A 22,347-nucleotide genomic window follows, 5' to 3' on the forward strand; every position below is an offset into this window, starting at 1 on the left:
CCCTTTCCTATGAATGGGCATTTGGGCTCCCTCCTATACTTGGGAATTAAAAAAACAATGCTGTAATTAAAAACTCGTGCATATTTTCATATTGTTGGAGGCATATCTTCAAGGTGAATTCTTAGAATTGCTGGCTGCATTGGTCAAAACAATACATAGGAAAATTTTGTTTGACATTGCCAAATTTCTCTTCAGAATTGTACAATCTGTAGTCCCATCAGCAATATATGAACATGTCTATTTCCTCACAGCATTGCCAACAGAATGTGTTGCCATTTTCTTAAAAATTTTCCAGTCTCACCAATGAGAAATGGTTTGAATGGTTTTAATTTGCATTTGTCCAATTTTGAGTGAATGTGAGAATTTTTTTTATATGTTTCAGTTTGTTTTAAAATCTTTTATGGTGAGTTGTCTGTTCGTGTATTTTTCCCATTTTTCTATTGGGTTTTTAGTGCCTTCCCCCTCCTTACAGCAAAATCACTCAGCTATCGTCCTAAGTATAGGTTGTAGGAGGATACTTTTGGAAACAGGGAGAAGGTTATTTCAATAATCCAGATGAATTAAAGGAAGGTAGTCAGAGTAGAGGTGGTGAGCAATGGTCACACTGCAGGTATCATGGGAATGTAAATCAGAAAATTTTCCCAACAGACACCCTGTAGGTTATGAGCAAAAGAGAGATCAAGGTGGTTTCTCGTTTCTGCTTGAAAGAATGAAAGCCTAGATTTGTCATTAACTTAGAGAAAATCTTGGTTGAGGCAAATTTGGGGTGTGGATGATAATCACAAGCTGGGTCTGAATCATGTCAAACTTGACATGCCAATCAAATTTCTAAGTGGTAATGTCAAGAAGATGATTCGATATATAGCGCTGAAGTTCAAAGGGAATAGTAGTATGCAGAAGCACTGATGTGTAAGAACTAGATGAGGTCAACACAAGTACAGATGTAAAATAAAAGACATACACACACTGAGCCATTTAAGAAATCATGGAGAAGGTAAGGAACCAGCCAAAGAGACAGAAGGAGCAGCCAATAAGGAAGCAGGAAAACAAGAATATGGTGCTTTGGATGCCGAGTGAAAAACACATTTCACTGACAGACTGATAAAAATTGTCAAACGCTACCAACAGGTCAAGTAAGATAGAGCCTAAGAATTGACATTAGATACAGCAAATTTTTGACGTTGTTGGAGACCTTAAGTTTTAGTGGTATGGTACAGTAAAGGATTCAAGCATTTCATTTCAGCATAATGGAATATGATATCAGAAGAAATGTAGGTGCTTGTTGATTTCATGATCAACAAAACCTTAATATAAAGAAGCAGAAAAATCAAAGGAGAAAGTAGGCTAAAACATGTAAGAAAATGAAATGGAAGATGAATGCAATATATCAGGGTGATTTTAGAATTTATTTTATTTAACAAACACTGATATATTGTTTACTATGTGTCAGACACTATTCAAGGATTTGTAAATACAATTCATTTAACATTCACTTCTTCCAATCCTCAAAATTCATGATTGTCCTTTTCCCAACCTTTAAATTTTATCCTCTGTTTATACAATCTCCTTAAGTGATGTTATTCAGACCTATGACTTCAAATATCTATTTACTAAAAGCCTTTAATTATATATCTCCAACCTACAGAAGCTGGAAAAAGAACAACAAATGAAGTCTAAAGCCAGAAGAAATATAGAGCAGAAATAAATGATATAGAAAAACAAACAAAATACCACAAAAACAAAAACAACAGAACACATTGGTGAAAACCAGGAGATGGTTCTTTAAAAAAAAAAATAAGTGAAATTGATAAGCCTCTAGCCAGATTTATCAAAAAGAAAAGAGAAAGGACCCAAATAAAAATCACAAGTGATGAAGAGAAATAACTAACATGACAGAAATAAACAAGAAATTATGAGAATATTATGAAAAACTGTATGTCAATAAATTGGACAACCTGGAAGAAATGGACAAATTCCAATAAACATATAAACTATGAAAACTGAAATGGGAATAGAAAACATCAACAGACCTATAACCAGCAAAGAAACTGAATCAGTAATCAAAAATCTCCCAAAACGCTCAAGTCCAGGGCCAGACGGCTTGTTTCAAAGGAGATCTCTATCAAACATTTAGGGAAGAGTTACTACCTATTCTTCTCAAACTATTCCAAAAAATAAGAAGGGAAAAATTCCAAATTTATTCTATGAGACCAACATCACCCTGAAACCAAAACCCGATAAATACACAACAATGACAAAGAGTATGCGACAATATCCTTGATGAATATGGATGTAAAAATTCTCTATAAAAATACTAGCTAACAGAATCCAACAGTACATTAAAAAAATCATTCTCTGTAATAAAGTGGGATTTGTTCCTGGTTTGCAAGGATGGTTCAATATTCACAAATCAATCAATGTGATATACCACATTAATTAAAAAAGGATACAAATGTATGATCATTTCAGTAGATGTAGAAAAGCATTTCATAAAGTACAACATTCACACATAATAAAAGCCATCAATAAAGCAGGTTTAGAGAGAACATACCTCAACATAATAAAGGCCATATACAAAAAACCCACAGCTAATACCATCCTCAATGGGGAAAAACTGAGCTTTTCCTCTATGCTCAGGAACAAGACAGAGATGTCCACTCTAACCACCGTTATTTAATGCAGTACTGGAAGTCCTAGCCACAGCAATCAGACAAGAAGAAATAAAAGGCCTCCAAATTGTCAAGAAACTTTCACTATTTGCAAATAACATGATACCTTATATATAAAACCCTAAAGACTTCACCAGAAAATTACTAGAACTGATATACAAATTCAGTGAAGTCACAGGATATGATTAACATACAGAAATGTGCTACAATTCTATACACCAATAATTAAGCAAAAGAAAGAGAAATTAAGGAATCAACCCCATTTACAGCTACACCAAAAACCGTAAGATATCTGTGAATAAACCTAATAAAAGAGGTAATTACGTGTCTCCATGTCCCAACATTAATATTTCAAAGTGTGATGATGAAGATTCAATTTTTAATACTTCAGTTTGCTGTATTTTTAAGTTTTTTACAATGCACATGTACTGCTTGTTTAATAAAACACTTTAAAATTCTTGGGGTGCCTGGGTGGCTCAGTGGGTTAAAGCCTCTGGCTTTAGCTCAGGTCATGATTCCAGGGTCCTAGGATCGAGCCCCACATCAGGCTCTCTGCTCAGCAGGGAGCCTGCTTCCCTTCCTCTCTCTCTGCCTGCCTCTCTGCCTACTTGCGATCTCTGTCTGTCAAATAAATAAGTAAAATCTTTAAAAACAAAACATTTAAAAATTCTTCAAAGGAGGCACTGATTCGTGAAATTGTATTTCCCCAGATAGATAAATTAAGATAACTACTATATCTAGCAACACAGAAGTCACTGGTATCCTTGACAAGATCCATTTTGGTGGAGGAGGGTAAGAAATACCCATGTATAGTTTGGCAGTGCAAAACGTTAAACAGAGTTAGGGTATGACCCAGTAATTATAGTCTTAGGTATATACTCCTTTGTCCACATAAAAACTTATACAAAAATATTCACAGCAACGTAAGAACCTAGAAGCCAAAACTGTAAACAACCCAAATGTCCATAAACCAATGAATGGAAAACAAAGTGTGATATATTCATATAATGGAATATTGTTCAGCAAATTTTAAAAGAATTAAGTACCAATACATGCCACAGCACTGGATGAGCCTTGAAAACATTAAGCTAAGTGAAAGAAGCCAATCACATAAGAAAACATCCTGAATAATTCCTACCATGCTTAAAAATTTCCTCAAGTCCCTAGAGACATAAACTATATTAGTGGTTGCCTACAGTTGAGGGGGTGGAGGATCTGGAGAGTGAATGCTAATGGGTATGAGGTTCTTTGAGGAATGATGAGAATGTCCTAAAATTAGGTCATGTTAATGGTTGCACAATTTTGTGACTATAATAAAAACCACTGAATTGTACACTTTTAAGAGGTGAATTTATGGTAAATGAATTATCTCAATAAAACTGGTATAAGAAAAAAAGGCAGAAGAATTTAGTCAATCAGTTTGCATTTTTCTCAGTATGTATAACTTTTATGTGACCTTACTTCTGGAGATCTTTTTTTTGGGGGGGGGGGTAAACTTTTCTTTCTTCCCATTAATCCCTATCCCCATACAACTCCTGAACTCTCCAAATCAAACATAATCAGACAGAAAAATGTTTGCCTCCATTAAGAAAAAGTATACTTTACAATTTTTAAAAAGTATTAAGTGAGGCCATTGTTCAGATTTACTTTTCACATAGTTACATATGTACATAATCCAAAAAAAAAAAAGAGGAGGAGGAGAAGAGGAAGAAGAGGATGGAGAAGAAGAAAAAGCATTTACCTAGGAATAATAACTTATTACTTTAAGCAAACATTACACTATATAGCCTGGATTCTAAATCCCATTTTGAATTATATAAAACTACTTTGTAAAAGCCACAAAACAAGTGTCCCTCACTCAGAAATGTTTGAATTTTTAAATAATATTGTTATAATACATTTTTTTTCATGAAATAAAATAGATTTACAACAATGGTATCATTTTATGAATACAGTCTGAGTACATATATAAACCCATTGGCAAGGCTAAGTTAGTACTGGTATCCTCCCTTGGACTGTGTAATTTCAGTAGTATACAATAAATTCTCTACTGTTGGAATAACCTGTACAGTTCAGCTAAAGATGTAGACAATTAAAAACAAAAACAAAAAACCTTGCACAAATATTCAAACTTTGGGAATTCTAATTAATAGAAAAATAGAAAAATTTTCCTTCCCCCCAAAAAAGTATCTAGGCAAAGATTCAGATACCGCATGTAGATTATTCACAAGAGGCATGTGTGAATCAACTTTTTTTGTAGTCTTTAAATAAAATTTAATCATTAACTGATGAAAAAACAAGTTTCATATTTAAAGACACTTTCAGAATGCATCTATAATTAACTTAATGCAAAAGTATATGAAAAAAATCACAGCTATTTCACTGCAGTCTTTAAGTATAGCAATATTTTATTATTTTTGTTGCATCTTCTTACGCATTTCTTCAAGAGCTGCTTCTTTCTCTCTCAGAACCTGTTTAAGTCTTCTTATTTTTTCATCTCGAATGGTTTCTTCTAACTCTGGTGGCGTCATGGGGAAAATATCTTCAGTGTAATTTTTATTAAAGGAATGACTCTGTTCAAAAGCTGCATTTGAACTCAATGTGCCTTTTTCCTGGTTCGCAGGGGTATAATGTTCAACCTCAGTTCTCTTTTCTTCTCTGGTTTTGTTGCGGCTTGTGAGAATGTTATGGCATGATACATCTGAAGTTGGTAAAATACCGCTGATGAGTTGGGAATTGGTGACGTTAGTTCCTCCATTTGCAGCTGTGTTATACACGCTCTCAGTTTTTCTCTTCTTTGTATGATCCATCTTCTTAACAGTTTTTGCTTTTCTTTTCTTATCAAAACCCTGTTGTTATGTTGAGTAAGATTCCAAAGAAAAACAAATTATTGCCATATAGACAGTGTGCTCTCAAATTTAACAGGATCTGCAGGTAACAGATACTAAAACTAAACTCAACAAAATATACTGACAACTACAGCAAAAAATTGTTTACCACTGTACAGTACTAAAATGAACAGCAGTGTCCTACTGATATTCACAGAGAAGAAACTGCTTAATTCACATTTTCCTACTTAAGTATTAGATGTATCAATTTATCACCAAACTATAACAGCCATTTGTAAAGTACTTGAGAAAAAGAATTGACTTAATTTTTTGTTTCCTTTTCCACAGTAAGCACATATTGAAGATTTTCATTGGCAAAGGTTCACTGGTCTCTGATCTAAAGTTGAGGTATTAAACAGTATAATGATATACTTCTAAGAGTAATAGGTAAAGTAGAGTAGAGTAATAGGCCAAATTATACAGATGTTTCTTTTCACCATTATTGACCAAGTAGAGTTCTTAAAATGTTTGTATTAAGGGTAATACTGCAATGAACAGCTACATGCTTATATTTTCCCTACATTTGGATTACTTATAAATTTTTTTTATTAAGTTCTATTAGCCAACATATAGTACAGCATTAATTTTTGATGTAGTGTTCAATTATTCATTAGTTGTGTTTAATATCCAGTGCTTACTGGATCATGTTGGATTATTTATTTTACATTGGGTCTTCAAAGTAAGATAACTAGATTAAAAAGTTATGGGAATTTTCTTATAATTTTTTGATGAAAAAATAAATAGGTGAATAGAAACAATACAACATCTTTAACTGGAGATGTATTTTTACCTTTGTATATATGGTTCTCTTTAACACTGACTTCATATAATATATACACATATGCAAATTTGGTAACTATCATGTATATCAATGTACAGACTAAAAAAACAAATTAAGAAAATACATTCATGAACCTATGGAGTAACTACAAAGGACATCAAAAATCTATTACCTGTTTTTTCTTTTCTTCCTTCACTATCAATTCAGTCTCTTTGTAAGTATCACTCTTCACCAAACTGCTAAAGGAATCAAAACCTTCTCCAGAGGCCAAATGATCAGGAATACGAGTAAGGCATACTCTCAAATCTTTAGTGAGACCAAATATCTTTTTAAATTCTGCATCACTCTTCAGATATGATGCCTTACTGCTTCCTCCTTGGGAATGGTTCTTGTCATTTCTTTCTTGAGTAACTTTTTTGAATGTTGATGCCATCTCATTCTGAATCTGGAATCAGGAAAACAAAACACACAAACAATACTGCTAATTACTTAAGCTATTTTATCAGACTAGCAGCTAAATGTTCATCTCATCTTACTTAAAACATCATGCTCTAAAGTCCTAAATGGGGTTTACATTACCCTTATCTTACCACCCTCACTTGAAAAAATGAATTTAACTGAGTACAAACTTAAACTGTCCCTTTAAAATTTCTCATTTATTTTGCTTTCTTGTACTAGAAAGGTTAACAGACAGTTGATTCTCAAACTGAAATAAGAATACAAACTAATGACAAGTTAAAAATAATCTATAAAACATTAGTTGGAAATTATAGTCTTCTGGAAAAGTCTTATGCCTTTAATCAATCTTATACTTCAGAATTTACCTCCTTACATATCTAGAATTCAATGAATTCTATACTGAAGGGGAGAAACACTGGCAATATTAAGTAGATCACTCCATAAGGAAAGAGTGAGCACAAATACTTAGCACAGACACATACCTTAAGTACAACAGAAAGGTAACTATGTGGATATGTTGAATAATTGAAGAGTCAGAGAGGGCTTTAAAAAAAAAACAAAAAAAAAAAACAAGGGAAACTTGTCTACTAACAACAACAACAACAAAAAGATGTTGATAAATCCTATTTCCGCAAATGACCAAACAGTACTGATCAGCCCCATTCTGCTCCTTCTACCATCTACCTAAAAAAACTGCCAGACATCTACCCACCATCACAGACAAAAAACCCAGCTCTCCTAGATGCATAGTATTGATCTTTTCATACACTAACATTAATCTAGTAGATATATGTACATATATGTATATATATATATGTGTACAAATGTATATATATACACACACAGAATTTTACCAAGCTTTGATGTCACATTATCTCTTCTAAACTTTGTTGCTGAGTTTTTTGTTTGTTTGATTTTGTCTTAAAGATTTGGCATGCCAAATGATTTAAGAGAAAGGTACTGCTTGTACTCTATTATGCTCCTCAAACATTTCTTTCAGATGAAAGCTTTGACTTAATTAAGCATTCATGTGTGTATGGTATTTGTGTGTGATGGGAGTGGAGGATGGGAAAGGAGGGGGGAAGAGGTATCACAGGTAACTAACTTGAGAATTAAGAAAGAAAAATTTTCTATATAGATAGAAAAAAAGAACACCCTGACATGGGAAAATTACCTTTGGTTCTTGGTCTCTGAAAACACACTGTTGTGAAGTAAGAGTTGTTGCATCAACAGAGGAACTTATTTTCTCTATGCTTTGGATGATATTTCCTTTTCTGGGGGCATTTTGTACTGTACTAAATCCATCTGGAAAGTGTGGCTTTGTGAATAAAGTCTTACTCTGTTTTAAGTAGTTAATGGATTGATTCATATTATGTGGGTTTGGGGTAGAAAGAGATGGTTTCTCCACTTTTTTATTCTTCTCTGCCCTTAGATTGATCATGGAAGCAGGCTGAGTATTTGAAAGTGATTTTGTCTCCATCTGGCAAGATTTACTTTTAGCCAAAACAATATTTACAACCTCTCTGGATATTTCTGTGATTGGACTTGAACTCACTATTTGTGATGTATCTTTTCTTGGTGGAATATCAGGAGAAATAGAATTCTGTTGGTCAATTTGTGATGGCAAAACATCTGTCCCCTTTTTAGCCAATAGATAGACTTTCCCATTAAACATAACCAAGGCATTATCTTTAATAGGCATACTTTTGGATTGTGTCCCACTAGGACTGAGAGTACTTAGTGATGGCATATTTATAGTATTATCTCCCAAATTTTTCCTATCTACAAAAGTTTTTAAAATCTTTGAAGCCACATTATTTGAAGACTTAACAGGAACAAGAGATGGACTGCAAGGCTGTAGATTTTCTTGAAAAATCCATTTCACAGGAGCAGCTTGAGAATGCTGACCACCTTTTAACTGTGTCTCTTTAGCAACATTCATTGGAATTTGTGTGGTATTTAGTATCACTGGCTTTGCTATTTCTGTAACAGGTTTTGGGTAAATGTTTTGAAAGTTCTTGGTAACTACATTTTTCACTGTATTTACAGGAGATACGTAAATAACAGTTGGTATTTGGGAGGCCTCAACTGTTCCTGAGGTACTTGTGGTTGCAGTTGCAAGTATCTTTTGCTGAACTGAAGGAGGCAATGAAGACGCTGGTACAGATTTCACTTCAGCATGGGCAGGAATCTGTAAATGATGCCCAGAAGGCAAAACTGGAGACTTCACAGTCATTGGAAGACTCTGAGTATTTACTAAAATATAAGGTGAATCATTTTGTGTTGAGGAAGGAGAAACAGCAAATGTTTGCATGGTGAGTCCATCAATTTTCACACCATGACTCTGAACTTTAGAAACTGATGAGGTAAAATTTTCAGTTCCCACAGAAGTAACTCTAACTTTTTCTGCTGTATCTACTGTTCTTGTAAGAAAATAGTTTGAAGAACTGGCTGGCTGAAAAATGGGCAATTGAACTGATGCACTTGTGGAAGAGCTGGAAATCTGAGTCTGAAAAGTAACTTGAACTGGGCTTCCTGTATTCCCTTTCAAAGCATCAGACATGACTGAAGATTGAACTAGCGGTATAAGATTTCCAGAAGAATTAGGAATTGGAAGTAATTGCAGAAGATTTTTTCCATCGGAGCCAATCGTCTGAACTACTTGGTACATGCAGCCTGAAACACTTAAAAGAACATTGAGTAAATCAATACAACATACTAGACGGTATATACATTTTATTTAAAAACAGATATTTGCAAATATTATTTTAAAAAGATAAAAATTTATAAAATATGGTAAAAGTATATAATTTGTCACTTTGAGTTTTCAAAGTGAAATACTGCAAAACAAAGATTTTGAAGCAGGAGAGATAAAGGTATGATCAGCTTCGATTTAGAATTGCTCATATGGTTAGGTAATGGGGAAATTAGACTTTTCTAAGGTTTTACCCTGTATAAAATTATGTCTATTACAATATTTTCCTCTTAAACTAGTAGTATTCTCCCTTCTTTTTTTTAACTTGTATTATTTCCTTCTGTCCTCCTTTCCAATCTGTTGTGCTCTTCCCATTGACAATGACTCACAAGTCCTACTGTCAGCCATCCTTCTTTTGCTTAAGGAATCTCTTACGGTATGATACCTTAGTGTACCACATTTTCGGAGACTAAATGGAGTAACTCATGTAGGAATCATTTTCTTCCTTGACTTATTGTTTTAGCACATTTGAAGTTTGGTGCTAAATAGCCCTTGGTATGGAAATTATTCATATTAGTTCCCACTGCCTGTCAAGCCATATAAATAACAGCAATGCCATTTCAGTTGTGGTTTTCAATGAACGTGGAACACAGTGGATTTTTTTTTTTAACTAGCCTATTTTGATTCTGATACTTATGTATCTTAGTACAGACTGACTTTTAAAAATCCAAAATATACCAATCTCTATTTTATAAGCAATTATTTGCAGATTTCTTCAATACAGATACCTCAAGTTATTTATGCTTAAAACCACTTCAGTTCCTGGAAAATACTCAGTTCTTATGGGACTCAGAGTAATCACATGTGCTCTCTACCTAGCTACTCCTCTCCTCTCCCACCCATATAACTCAAGTGTCAGCATTAATAATACTTCCCAAGAGATGCATTCTCTAACCACTTTAACTATCTTTGCCCATCTTTCATAATTAGTGTATAATACTACACCTGTTAGTTTCATGGTACACATCACAAGTTGTCAATATATACTAATCTATTTGTTCACCTGCATATAGACTGTCTCTCATGCTAAATCCTAGCAACAGAAATGCCGAGTTCATGTCCTACCAACAGTATGACCTTATATGACTAAGACCAAATGAAAACAAGTAATAATTAGAATTCTCAATGATGTAAAGGTGTGTTTTACTGCCCATATTAGAAAAATCAAAGCCAAAAACTCTATGCATTCTAGGAAGCCCTGGAACTCAGTTTTACTTTTCTGTAACCCAAAATAATACAATTAAACCTACTTTCGTTACCTCCCCACTCCCCAAAAAACAGAGAAAAGGCCTGAACTTATTCAACTTTAATTTATTCAACAAAAATTTACTTGAGTGTCTGTTACGGGTCAGGCACCTGGCTCAATTATGGGAAAAGGGTTAGTAACCTACAGCCTTCAGCCAAATTTTGCCCCCTACCTGTTTTTGTGCAGCCCATAAGCTAAGAATATTTTTTCTATTAGAAATGGTTTTTAGGGACGCCTAGGTGGCTCAGTTGGTTGGATGACTGCCTTCGGCTCAGGTCATGATCCCAGAATTCCGGGATCGAGTCCTGCATCGGGCTCCCAGCTCCATGGGGTGTCTACTTCTCCCTCTGACCTTCTCCTTGCTCATGCTCTCTCTCACTGTCTCTCTCTCAATAAATAAATAAAATCTTTAAAAAAAAGAAAAAAAAAGAAATGATTTTTAAAAGTGACAAGAGCCGTATTTTGTTATCTGTCAAATTATGGGATTCAAATATCAGCATCCATAAGTAAAGTTTTATTAGTACACAGTCACACTCATCTTTAATGTACTATATATGGTTGCTCTCATGCTACAATAACACAGTTGAGTAGTTACACCAGAATTGATCATATGGCCCACAAAGCCTGAAATATTTACTATCTGGCTCTTTACAGAAAATATTTGCTTGTCTCCAAGCTAGTTCGACCCACAATCCCCAAAAGAACTTAAACTGTTGGCTATATGGACAGATAAACAGGCAATTATCATTAGGTGAGATAAATGATACACTATATTTGGATGAGAACAAAAATGCTTGCCTCCCCCCCTTTTTAAAGATTTTATTTACCTATTTGACAGAGAGAGACACAATGAGAGAGGGAACATAAACAGGGGGAGTGGGAGAGGGAGAAGCAGGCTTCCTGCTGAGAAGGGAGCCTGATGCGGGCTCAATCCTGGGACTCAAGAATCATGACCCAAGTGGAAGGCAGATGCTTAATGACTCAGCCACCTAGGCGCCCCTGCTTGCTCCTTTTCTTAAAAGCTTCCTAGACAGGACATTCTCCTACTTCCATAATAGTTCCTTGGTCTTCCTTGTCAACTCAACTCATCCTACCTGAATCAACCTTCAAATGCTGAAATTCACCAAAGCTGAGACTGAATTCTCCTCCTACTCTTAAGCTTTTCTCAATTATTTCTTTAATGTGCATGACTTCAATAAGTCTCCATTTGTACAGCAACAATTAAAGGATTTGCATCTTAGCTCTTTGGAGATTCAGACTTACACATCCAACTACCCTAATGACATTTCCATTCAGAATTTCAAATGCACCTAAAACTCAACATGGACTTTACCAGTGTTTTTTTTTTTTTCCTTCCCCTATGATAAGTGGCATATCATAAATCAGAACAAGGAATTTCCTGCTTTCTAATCATCTACACTTAATCTATCACAAAATCCTGTTGGTATTATCTCCTAAATTTCCCTTAATCTTTTCAATTCTTTCCAAACTATCTTTCTCCATTCTATTCAAGCAAACATCACTGCTGGCTTGCACTACTGTAGTAGCTTCATAACTGGACTCTTCTTCAGCCACAGATCCTTCCCTGCTTAAAACAGTTCAGCAGGTTCCCATTTTCTTTGAGCAGGAGAACAAAAACCAAGAGATTTTGATGCAATGGAAGCCAAAGGAAGAGAGTTTTGAGAAAATGGGCAAGTCTATTTAAAAGTTCTAACAAGCCAAGTAGGATGCAGATTAAAATGTAAACTTGCATGGAAAAAAAAGTTTGGGGGCACCTGAGTGGCTTAGTCGTTAGGCATCTGCCTTTGGCTCAGGTCATGATCCTGGGGTCTTAGGATCTAGTCCTGAGTCTGGCTCCCTGCTTGGAGGAAAGCCTGCTTCTCTCCCACCTGCTCCCCCTGCTTGTGTTCCTTCTCTCACTGTCTCCCTCTTTCTTTGTCAAATAAATAAATAAAATCTTAAAAAAAAAAAAAGTTTGGTGGAGGACAAAAGTTGCACAGGAATTAACATGAAAAACGGATATTAAGATAGAAGGTACAGACAACTTTTATGACCTTTGACTGTCAAAGGGAAGATAAAGACTGGCAAGTAGATGGAGGCTAAATGGGGTCAAGAAGGGATCTGTTTTCTCTTTTTTAAGGTTAAATGAATCAGAGCATAAATTAATGCTCTTCTGAGTTATCAAGATTTAGAGGATAAAGAGGGCTAATTAAGTGTAAGGTATGATAAGGAGAGCAAAAACAGAAATTTGAGGAGAATCAAAAAGATCTGAAACAGTCTAAGATAGCTAAGGATATAGGCAGATTATGAATTTATAGTGAGACCAGTCTGTGCTTTTGTGAGATCTTCCTTGTCTCATCCGGTTTAAGCAAAGTATAAGCAAATCCCTGAGTTCATCCAGGGTTGGAGCGGCTTCAGAAGAATGGGGCAAAAAAGTCAAAGAGGAACAAAATAATTTAGGATATTGGTAAAAATTATTAAAATGAGGACATATAGAATCTAAACAGAAGGAGAAGAAAATGAGAACACAAAAGGAAAAAGTAGAAGGCAAAAGTAGAGAATGAAGGGATTACTGGACTGGAGGCCAGATAAAGTTAAGGAAAAAAAAAACACAGAGTGTGGTACTTTAAAAAGTAAGCTAGAAATAAAGCAACTGGTGTTGAGAAAAGAGAATGCCTGAATCAAGAATTTTCATAGATGCAGCAATTGAATCTTACAACAAGAACTACAGAAGTGGATGGATGGCGACAGAATGGAGAATAAGATCACCAAAGAAAAAGAACTTTATACTGAAAGACTAGATGACTAACAGATTATCCATATAATTGCTAAAGTCACACAGGATTAGAGAGATGATTGTGACCTGTGTTCAAATTCAGTGACAGGAAGTTGGTAGATGATGTTCATGAACCACAATTAAGACCATCTACCAACTTCTGGTTACTGATATGCCAAAAAGTTCACTAGAAAGTCATTCTCTTTTGCAGTCTATTTTCTTTCCCATTATTCTACTACATCTCATTCTCAAAGATTATCAATTTATGTTCTCACAGTTAAATCTGTCTTTATCCTCATTGTCTAGGTGCCCCCTAGTGAAACTGACATTTCTAGCTAATTACACACTGTGGACCTTTACCTAACATGAATTCCACTGTGCACAATTTGCTTGTTTTTCTTAATGTTTCCTTTCTTATTCACTTTCTGCATTTTAAGTATCCAACTATGACTATTCCCCAAAGCACAACTCTTGACCCGTTTCTCCTCAAGACATTCTTCCTTACATAAAACCAAATGCTTCAACTATTGCATCAACTGCTTCAACTATTGCCTTTGCAATAGTGACTCCCATAGTTATATCCTTTATTCCTATTCCCTAATATTGACCTCAGTTCCTTATCTGTGTTGTCTTACCAAACATTTTCACTTTTAATACTATGACTTTTTTTTAAAACCATGACTTTCAAGTTCAAATTACTCTCTACTGTTAACTAGTACTCTAATCCTACCACCCAGTTATCCAGTCATAGGTTAGCACTACTATTTCCCAAGTCACTTAGGTTTTAAATCACCCAGTCGTCTCTGACTTACCTTTATCACCCTTTTGACCTTTGATTCACCCTAAACATCTTGTATAGATGCTTACAAAGTGTAAACATTCAATAAATGCATAGTGAATGAATCACTGAGTTTGTAAAGTTTTTTTTTTTTTTATAGCTTTTACTCATTCTTCTCTTTCACCACTGCCACTCCTACTATCTAGATCAGACCTGCATTACCTTGTGTCCAGTCCTCACTATCTCACCCCTGTATTTTGCTTCACTTTTAAACTAGTTTTAAGTTTTTAATCTCTGGAAGATTAAAGCATTATTTTCATCCTGCTACCTCCTTTCTCAACATTCCAATGATTCATCACTGCCAATTCAGCTTGACTTGAAAAATTGTCTAAAATCTAGATCCAACCAATCTCTACAACAGTACCATCTATAACTTCTCAACTTAAAAATCTCTGATCCTCCCAGGAAGGGAGGATTATTCTTGATTATCCTAAGTATATTATTTACTCCAAGTATACTTCAGGTTATTTTCTTTCTTTCTTCAACAATCTAAAACATAGCTATAAACTGAGGACCAACTCCATCTTCTCCACGAATATTTCCAAGTCCGTCAAACTCACATTGATTTCTTCCAACTTAAAATGCCTAAAGTAGGGCGCCTGGGTGGCTCAGTGGGTTAAGCCGCTGCCTTCAGCTCAGGTCATGATCTCAGGGTCCTGGGATCAAGGCCCGCGTCAGGCTCTCTGCTCAGCAGGGAGCCTGCTTCCTCCTCTCTCTCTGCTTGTGATTTCTCTCTGTCAAATAAATAAATAAAATCTTTTAAAAAAAAAAATGCCTAAAGTACTCCCACTGATGCCACTAATGCTAGGAGTTATATAATGCCTTCTATATAGTGTCTTCTAAAAAGTAAGTAAAATTTTGTTTTTCTTACAGAGACTATATCATTTACTTTGTAATGATTCCCCCAATACCAAGTATAGTAGGCCCTCAAAAAACTTATATAAAAAATGGAGCTCTTTCAAATTTCTACTTTAACTGAACTATCTCAATACCTTTTCTTTAGTCTCCTTTTGTTTATTTACACACTTTTGTCAATGAATCTGTCGATAATATCTGGCTCACAGACTAGAAGCTTCAACACAGCAGAACTTTTATAATGTTTTTATAATTATTTGCATATGGGAATGTACATTTTTAATTGGTATGGTTTTTAAACAAAGGACACAGGCTTCTGATACCTCACTCACATACTTCATTATATGGCCTATATGTTTCTGCTTTACAGAAAACATTTATATTGCACAAACTATTTTCAAGTCTCATCATTCATTTTTCCTCTCTCTTCCCTTTCCCCCCCCCCCCCCCCAAAAAACGAAGGAAAATACAACTTCTATGTCAGTGTATCAATACAGATTCACATAATCTACAAGAGACCATAAATTCCTTAAAGGTAAATTATCCAATTCATTATCCAATTCACATCCTCTCCACCTAAAAGAGCAACTGGCACATTGTAAAAATGTTAGCTGAATTATCTCCTGCTACAAGTCATCATTAAAAACAAAACAAAACAAAACAAAACCACAGCACCATGATTTCCTAGCAGAAAATGGAATAAGTTCTAAAAATTCAACTGGAGTGTAGAATGCTAAGCAAAAAATAATAAATCAGGGTGAAATTCATACTTCTTCAATTAGTATACTTTTTTTTCAGATCTAGAAAAGACATTCCATTTAAACTATAACTAATTCAAAAAGAGAAAAAAAACACCTATAACTAAAACCTCATAAAGATTCTCCTTCTTAATAATCATATTCTGCTAGCTAATGTTAGAACTAAAATTAGAATCAGATTCTGCACCCCATGTTCTGGTGTGGTTATTTAAAAATTTAGAAAAATCATCAATGTGCTAGTTACTTTAGATCAGTTGGTGTTTGAACTGAGAACTATACTGCAAACACAGTCAAGTTTAAGACTTTAAAAAAACTGAAAAGAATACATTAGAAAGTTCACAGGATTCTAATCTTGGCTCTTCCGATTGTTAATTAATTGGAGTAAATTTGCTTAACTTCTTTGAATCTGTTTCTTCATTTGCAAAATGGGGACAGTAAGGCTTGCAATGAGAAGTAAATGAAATAACTGGCTGGAATTATGATAAAGGTCCAATATATGCTAGTTATCATATTCCATTAAAATATGTAATTGGTGTCCAAAAATAAGTAAATGAATCAGGTAGTTTTTTGACAATGTAAGAACTTGAATAAAAAGGTATGAGAACTCTTAATAAAAAGTATATTAAACATACTTACATAACTTGACATTTTAAATTATTCTAATATTGACATAAAACATTCACATATAAGAAATGGAATGATAAAAATTTTGCAGGCTTATGAACATTTTGCAGATATTTTTGCGAAATATATTTTTTCAACTGCTAGCAGACATTTTTTTCCATCTATGATTTAACATTATGTACACACACAATATACATAATGTAATAACATACAACAATATATACTACATAATATTATATACATAACAGATCCATTATTGTAAATAGTTGTCATTAACTCTAATTCTGATAAACGTATCAGCAATGTGGATATTGCCATTATGATTTTTATAGCTGGAGATTCAGTAATATTAAATAAGTTATTCAAAATTACATGCTTTCTTTAACAATCCCATCCACTTTTTTGAATATGCTTTAGTATAAGCCAAACATAACAGGATCCAAAATATTCGACTGATTAAAGTGAGAGATTAATGAGAAACAGATTTCAGTTAGCCCATCAGGTATATGTATCAATGTCTCTTTCTTACACACCAAAACAGTAAAGATAATATAACACACTTTACAAAGGAAATGCACAATAAACTGATAATGAAACATCAAGTTTCTGACCAAACCAAGCCCACTGCTGAGGACACTAACTTTAGCTCCCCATCTAACAACAAAGGATTAAATGCAGATAGAAGCCAGTTGCCAGTCACTTCCTGATTCTCATTATTCTGACATGTATCATCACAGGCTTTTATTATAATACCTCTGAGCTGATGACTTACATCTCTGTTTTCAGCTCTGACCCTGCCTGAGTTTCAAATTCAAATACCTCTTCGATTATTTTTTTGGGGTGTGTTCACCTCATCTCAATTAATTTACCAATACTTATCCAGATAATTGGCATTATAATTGATCCCCTTTTCCTCATGCCAATTCACTGACAAAATCTGCCCATTTTCCCTTCTGTATTTCTTTGAATCCAACCTTACTCTACATCAGCTAGTTCAGGCCCTCAAAATCTCTGAAATCTGAAAGGACAACTTAAATAGAATCTTTATATGCCTGATCCATCACTCCCAAATCCACACTACCATCAGTTATCTATAATGCACACAGGAACATGACCACCTTTTCTTAAAATCCTCTGAATGACCTCAGGTAGATTTAAGTCTAATCTTCCCAGCAGAGCATAGCAAACGAAGAGCTATCTATTTATCCTGCTTGTAGTACAGAATCAAACAAAAATACTGATTCCTGGTAATAAGTCATACTGGTGCTTTATTTACCAGTTCCCTCCATTTGGATGCAGCCTGCATTCATCTTTAATTGGATAGCTGACACTTACATTCCCAAACTCAGGTGCTCCATAAACCTTTCCTACAATTTCCTTTCTCTATGCTCTCACAGCATCCTATGCACAACACTATTTTAAAAGTGTATTACATCACCTCCCCCTAGACTCTAAGGTTTTTCGTGCATGGTTCATATTCTCTTCTTTAGTCAGTCTCTCCACTTAGCAAAGTCTATCATGTAGGCACTCAGTGAATGTTTTTCAACCAAATGTTTGAACTATACTATAATGGTAAACTAGGACATAAACCTCGATTGCTAGAATTCCAAAGCTTACCTTCTTTCCACTAAACCATTCTAACTCCTGCTTTGCTCTTTGCAGATAAAGCATCAATCTAGATAAACTGAATGCCTTCTATCACAAATATCTTACAGATTTTTCCTTTGTTCTAAAGACTTTTATACTTTATGCCCTGATGAATTAGATATACATTAAATAAACATTCTGAAAACCAATAATGAAAAACTTATAAAGCAAGCAGCAGTAACTCAAGAAAAATCCAAGCATCTATAGAAAATAAATCATACTCATTTTAAGTTTATGAAGATGATTTAGTACCATTAAAATTATCAGGAAAATAAGGAAACCAAGCTTCCAACAGCTGATATTAATCAAATGATTTTTAAGTTATAGTTGTACATCATGCCAATTGTTACTTACAAAACAGAATAGAATCAAATATGCAAGCAATAACGAAAATAAGAGTCAAATAATTTCAGAAAAGCATCTGGTAATGTTCCAAAAATGTGATGTCAAACCTTAGTGGTCTGAAGAAATAAATGCATTTGAAGATGATGAAAACAGTGCATAAACCAATGAGTTAATGAACTTCCAATGACTTGTGAATGTAATCAAAATACAACTGTTTGTAATTAAAAAAAAAAAAGTCAAATACAGATAGCCAAAGGCTTAGAAACTAAATAAAAGAGTTAAAATACACAATAAACAAAAACGTTAAATTCTTATCCTTATTTCTAATACTGAAAAACAATGCAATCCTAAGACAAATTGTGTTAAGTTACGGCAAGTCAAATGTCATCAAATATCCAGATACCAAAACAAATGAGAAAAAATGAACAGTTATTAGGAAGTAATTGTACTTTTTTGTCATCCATACAGAGTACTATCTCTGCCTCTCCCCCAGCTTCCACCAAAAGGAAACCAACAAACGTTATCCGTATACACAAGCTGGCTCTTTTTACAACATGTAATGCAACGGTTCTTTCTTGGCAGTTCTTCATATTGTTTTGGCTCATCGCATTTAGTGAGTTCTTCTTAAAATATTGTGCGTGCTTTTTCAGTCGTTATTACAATTCCGTTTTGCCTCTACTTGTAATTAAACCTATTTCCTGGGCTAAAATTTGTACAGAAATAAAGTTGTATTCTCCTAATAATAATACATAACATATAAGTATTGCTTTTCTTTTTTCCTACACTATTTCACATATACTCATTCTTTTGATCCTTAAAATATCTCTAGGCACTCTTATTTACTGGAAAGGAGACTGGAGAGAACGCACTTCGCCTCAGGAACAGTAAATGTCAAAGCTAGGGTTAAATTTAGGTAGACTGATGTTCTTCAAACATAAATCCTCTTCCATGAATTTTACATTCCAATTTCCATGTTTTCTTCACATTTTCCTTCTGCAGAGACTCATTAAGTTTTTTCTCACCAATTACACATCCACTGACCATGGAGTCTACAACTTAAAATACTTGATCTTCTCTAACAGTTTTGTTCCCGTTTAATTCATCTTGACTAACATAACCTTAAAAAAAAAAAAAAAAGAAAGAAAGAAAGAAAGAAACTACTGAGTGATTAAAAAAAAAATTGTAAATGTGCAACTAAGTCTTTTTAAGAAATACCGATCTCCCTATGTCAGAGTTCCTGTATAGAGACATCCAATTAGAGACGGCATTCTCATTACACCTGCTTCAAACACGCTGTTCCAAAGGATGGATTTCACATGAGAATTACTCTACTTTTCTTCCTTTGCATATAAAAACTATTTGAAATTTTTTAAAAATCCATTCCAGCTCTGTATCAATTTTTCAGTTTCTGAATTCATGTACTTATCATCTGCACAAATTTTTCCTTCCCTTTTCACTAACTCTTAAATAATTGCTATTTCCACGGAAGGTCCAGCGCCACCTGGGCTGCACTTGCTATTATTCCGTGCTGGGCGCGGCGTGTTTTTCTGCGAGTGCGCGAGAATCTTCCAGAAAGTTTTAGTCACACAGGAGCGTCGGCCATGTTGGTCTTCCTCTCCCGTGGAGATCTACTCCTTCGCCTATGAAACTTGAGACGCTGGAATCCTGCGGAACCGCGGCCGAGGCTGCCCGCGTCAGGGTCTGAAGAGGCTTTACGCTTCCAAGCGAGGCGCGCTCTGAGGGCTCTGAGTAGCCCAAGGGACGAGCCCGGCAGTCGCCCCCACTGCGGGGTCACGCTCCTCTGACTCTCAGGGCGTCCGGAAACGACGGCCGACTCGGCACCCTGCTAAGAGGCGGGCGAGGGGCAGTGTGTCGAGGGAGATTCGAAACCGGTACTTACCACTGCGAGGCGTTGCCTGACTTTTCCTCTGCGGGTTTCAGGAAGACCCTCTGTAGGTTATTGGACATTTTAGAGGGGTGGGAGGGGCCAGCACATCCAGGAAAGTGGGCAATGGGGGGCCGAGGTCCTCCAAAGGGAGAGAACCTGAGCGAGATTAGGTTGGGCTGGAGGTGTCCCGGAGCAACTCAGGTTCGATGCTGAAAGGAGGGCGACGGCAGGGTCTAGGGAGGGCGTATCCCTAGCCTTCGGAAAGACGCGACGCAGCCACCACAAACCGGAAGAATCCAAGCGGGTGACGACGCCGCTCGGGCCCTAGCCTCTGAGAGGAGCGGCCCGAGTCTCCGCCCCGGCGAGCCTACGACATCGCTTCAGAGCCATCCGGAGACAACACGGAAGGCGTGGCTTTAATGGCGCCGCCCCTAGGGGTGCCGGGTCAGTGGAGAAGACCGTGCGGGACAGGCCCGGCCGACCCCGCCCACCGCAGTAGCCAGCCGGGCAAAGCTCAGACTGGCTTCCGGGTTCGTCACGTCCGGTTGCCAAGGTGACTGGCTCGCTGAAGCACCGCCCTTATGATGGGATCCAATCGCAAGTGGCGTTTGCCCTCTCTTCTTCCGGATCAAATAACGAATCACAAAAGAATATTCTAAAGATTTCTACGCAAAATAAAATGTTTCCGGGGTCATTCGTAAATTTTCAGCCTTCTGTGTTAGCCGGTAGTGTAAGTTTTCCTTTCCCGCCAGTGCTTTAAAAGGGGTCGGAAGGCTCTTTTGGACTCTGTGCACTGGTGATGTGTGAACCTTTTAGACGCCTGCGTGTAGCCAGCGCTGTATTTCTTGCTGCTTTATAGGGTTTCTCGTTTAGTTTAGTTTAGTTTAGTTTGTTTGTTTGTTTTTTAACTTTTTCTTGAAGCTTTGGCTCTAGTTTTAACCTTTCCTCCACCCCACGCTCATCTCATTCCTCGGTCAAAATTACTACTCATGGCCATATAGTTAATTCGTTAATTCTTCAAAAGTTTATTCTCCACATAGTTGTTGTTGTTGTTTGGGTTTTTTGTTTGTTTGTTTTTGTTTTTGTTTTTGTTTTCCACCTTCATTTGGATTTCCAGAGAAATCCTTTCCGGAAATCTCTTGATTCCTGTTGTTGAATCACTTAGCTGAGAAACGTTTAGGTCTCTGGGTTAAAGGGTGGACATTCTAGTTCAGCTGGGACTAGAAGGAAGTTGTGGGAGAAGTAGTTTAGAATATGGTTTTATCAGGTATAGAAAATAAAAATGTAAACTGGCTCAAACGGACTGTTCAAATTTAGAAGGCTGGCATAAGGTGGCCGAATCAAAGCTTTACGTTTATCTTTCTAAAATGCTGTTTACTCATTCACCTAACTTCTTAATGAGTTAATAGTTATTAAAGTTAATAGTTATTAATGTCCTGGTACCTTAACAGAAAGCAATACTTTTTAATTGTTGTTCATCTTTGTTGAAGGTTAGTTTCAGCGATACACAATCCTGTATGTGAAACTGGCATTTATCTTTCAGTCGAATATTGCCCATACTAAAGAAGGAGCAGGGTGGTGACCCTTTTATACTGTCTTCATTTTGGTCATTCTCTGATCTGTGAAAGCAAATTACTTGAATAATTTGCCCATTCATAGCTTCTTCCATGTTTTTATTATTTATTTCTTACCTTTCGCATTCTCAGTTTTCCTGTCCATCACCTCTTCCTATAAATGAAACTCATTGTCACAGATTGATTTCCTTGGGAAGCAGACTTTTTCAATGCCTTTTTGCTGTGAAGGGAATTTATTAGGTAT

The 22,347-nt window shown here is 35.6% G+C and overlaps 1 protein-coding gene across 2 annotated transcripts; it reads right to left on the reverse strand.

The window, feature by feature from the left end:
• Positions 1–1,387: 1,387 nt before the first annotated feature.
• On the reverse strand, positions 1,388–21,895 carry LRIF1 (ligand dependent nuclear receptor interacting factor 1). 2 transcript variants are annotated; one of them, XM_059375710.1, is made up of 4 exons: positions 20,542–21,895; positions 7,972–9,481; positions 6,511–6,783; positions 1,388–5,518 (listed from the first exon to the last, which is right to left on the reverse strand). In XM_059375710.1, exons 1-4 carry the CDS (start codon positions 20,607–20,609, stop codon positions 5,081–5,083), a joined length of 2,289 nt encoding a protein of 762 aa, XP_059231693.1. In that variant the 5' UTR covers positions 20,610–21,895; the 3' UTR covers positions 1,388–5,080. The 2 variants fall into 2 exon arrangements, with proteins under 2 accessions (XP_059231693.1, XP_059231694.1); XM_059375711.1 differs by lacking the exon at positions 7,972–9,481 and having other exon boundaries at positions 20,542–21,500.
• Positions 21,896–22,347: the final 452 nt, after the last annotated feature.

The sequence above is a fragment of the Mustela nigripes genome, chromosome 14, assembly GCF_022355385.1.
Source record: "Mustela nigripes isolate SB6536 chromosome 14, MUSNIG.SB6536, whole genome shotgun sequence".
NCBI classification, from domain to species: Eukaryota; Metazoa; Chordata; class Mammalia; order Carnivora; family Mustelidae; genus Mustela; species Mustela nigripes.

What these genes read in the sequence shown, in the direction of transcription:
- LRIF1 (XM_059375710.1), bottom strand. Translation starts at nt 20,609, where the DNA reads ATGTCCAATAACCTACAGAGGGTCTTCCTGAAACCCGCAGAGGAAAAG. An exon ending in TCAGGCAACGCCTCGCAGTG is followed by an intron (nt 9,482 to 20,541) that starts GTAAGTACCGGT and finishes TGTTCTTTTAAG; the next exon opens with TGTTTCAGGCTGCATGTACC. An exon ending in AGGAAGAAAAGAAAAAACAG is followed by an intron (nt 5,519 to 6,510) that starts GTAATAGATTTT and finishes ACATAACAACAG; the next exon opens with GGTTTTGATAAGAAAAGAAA.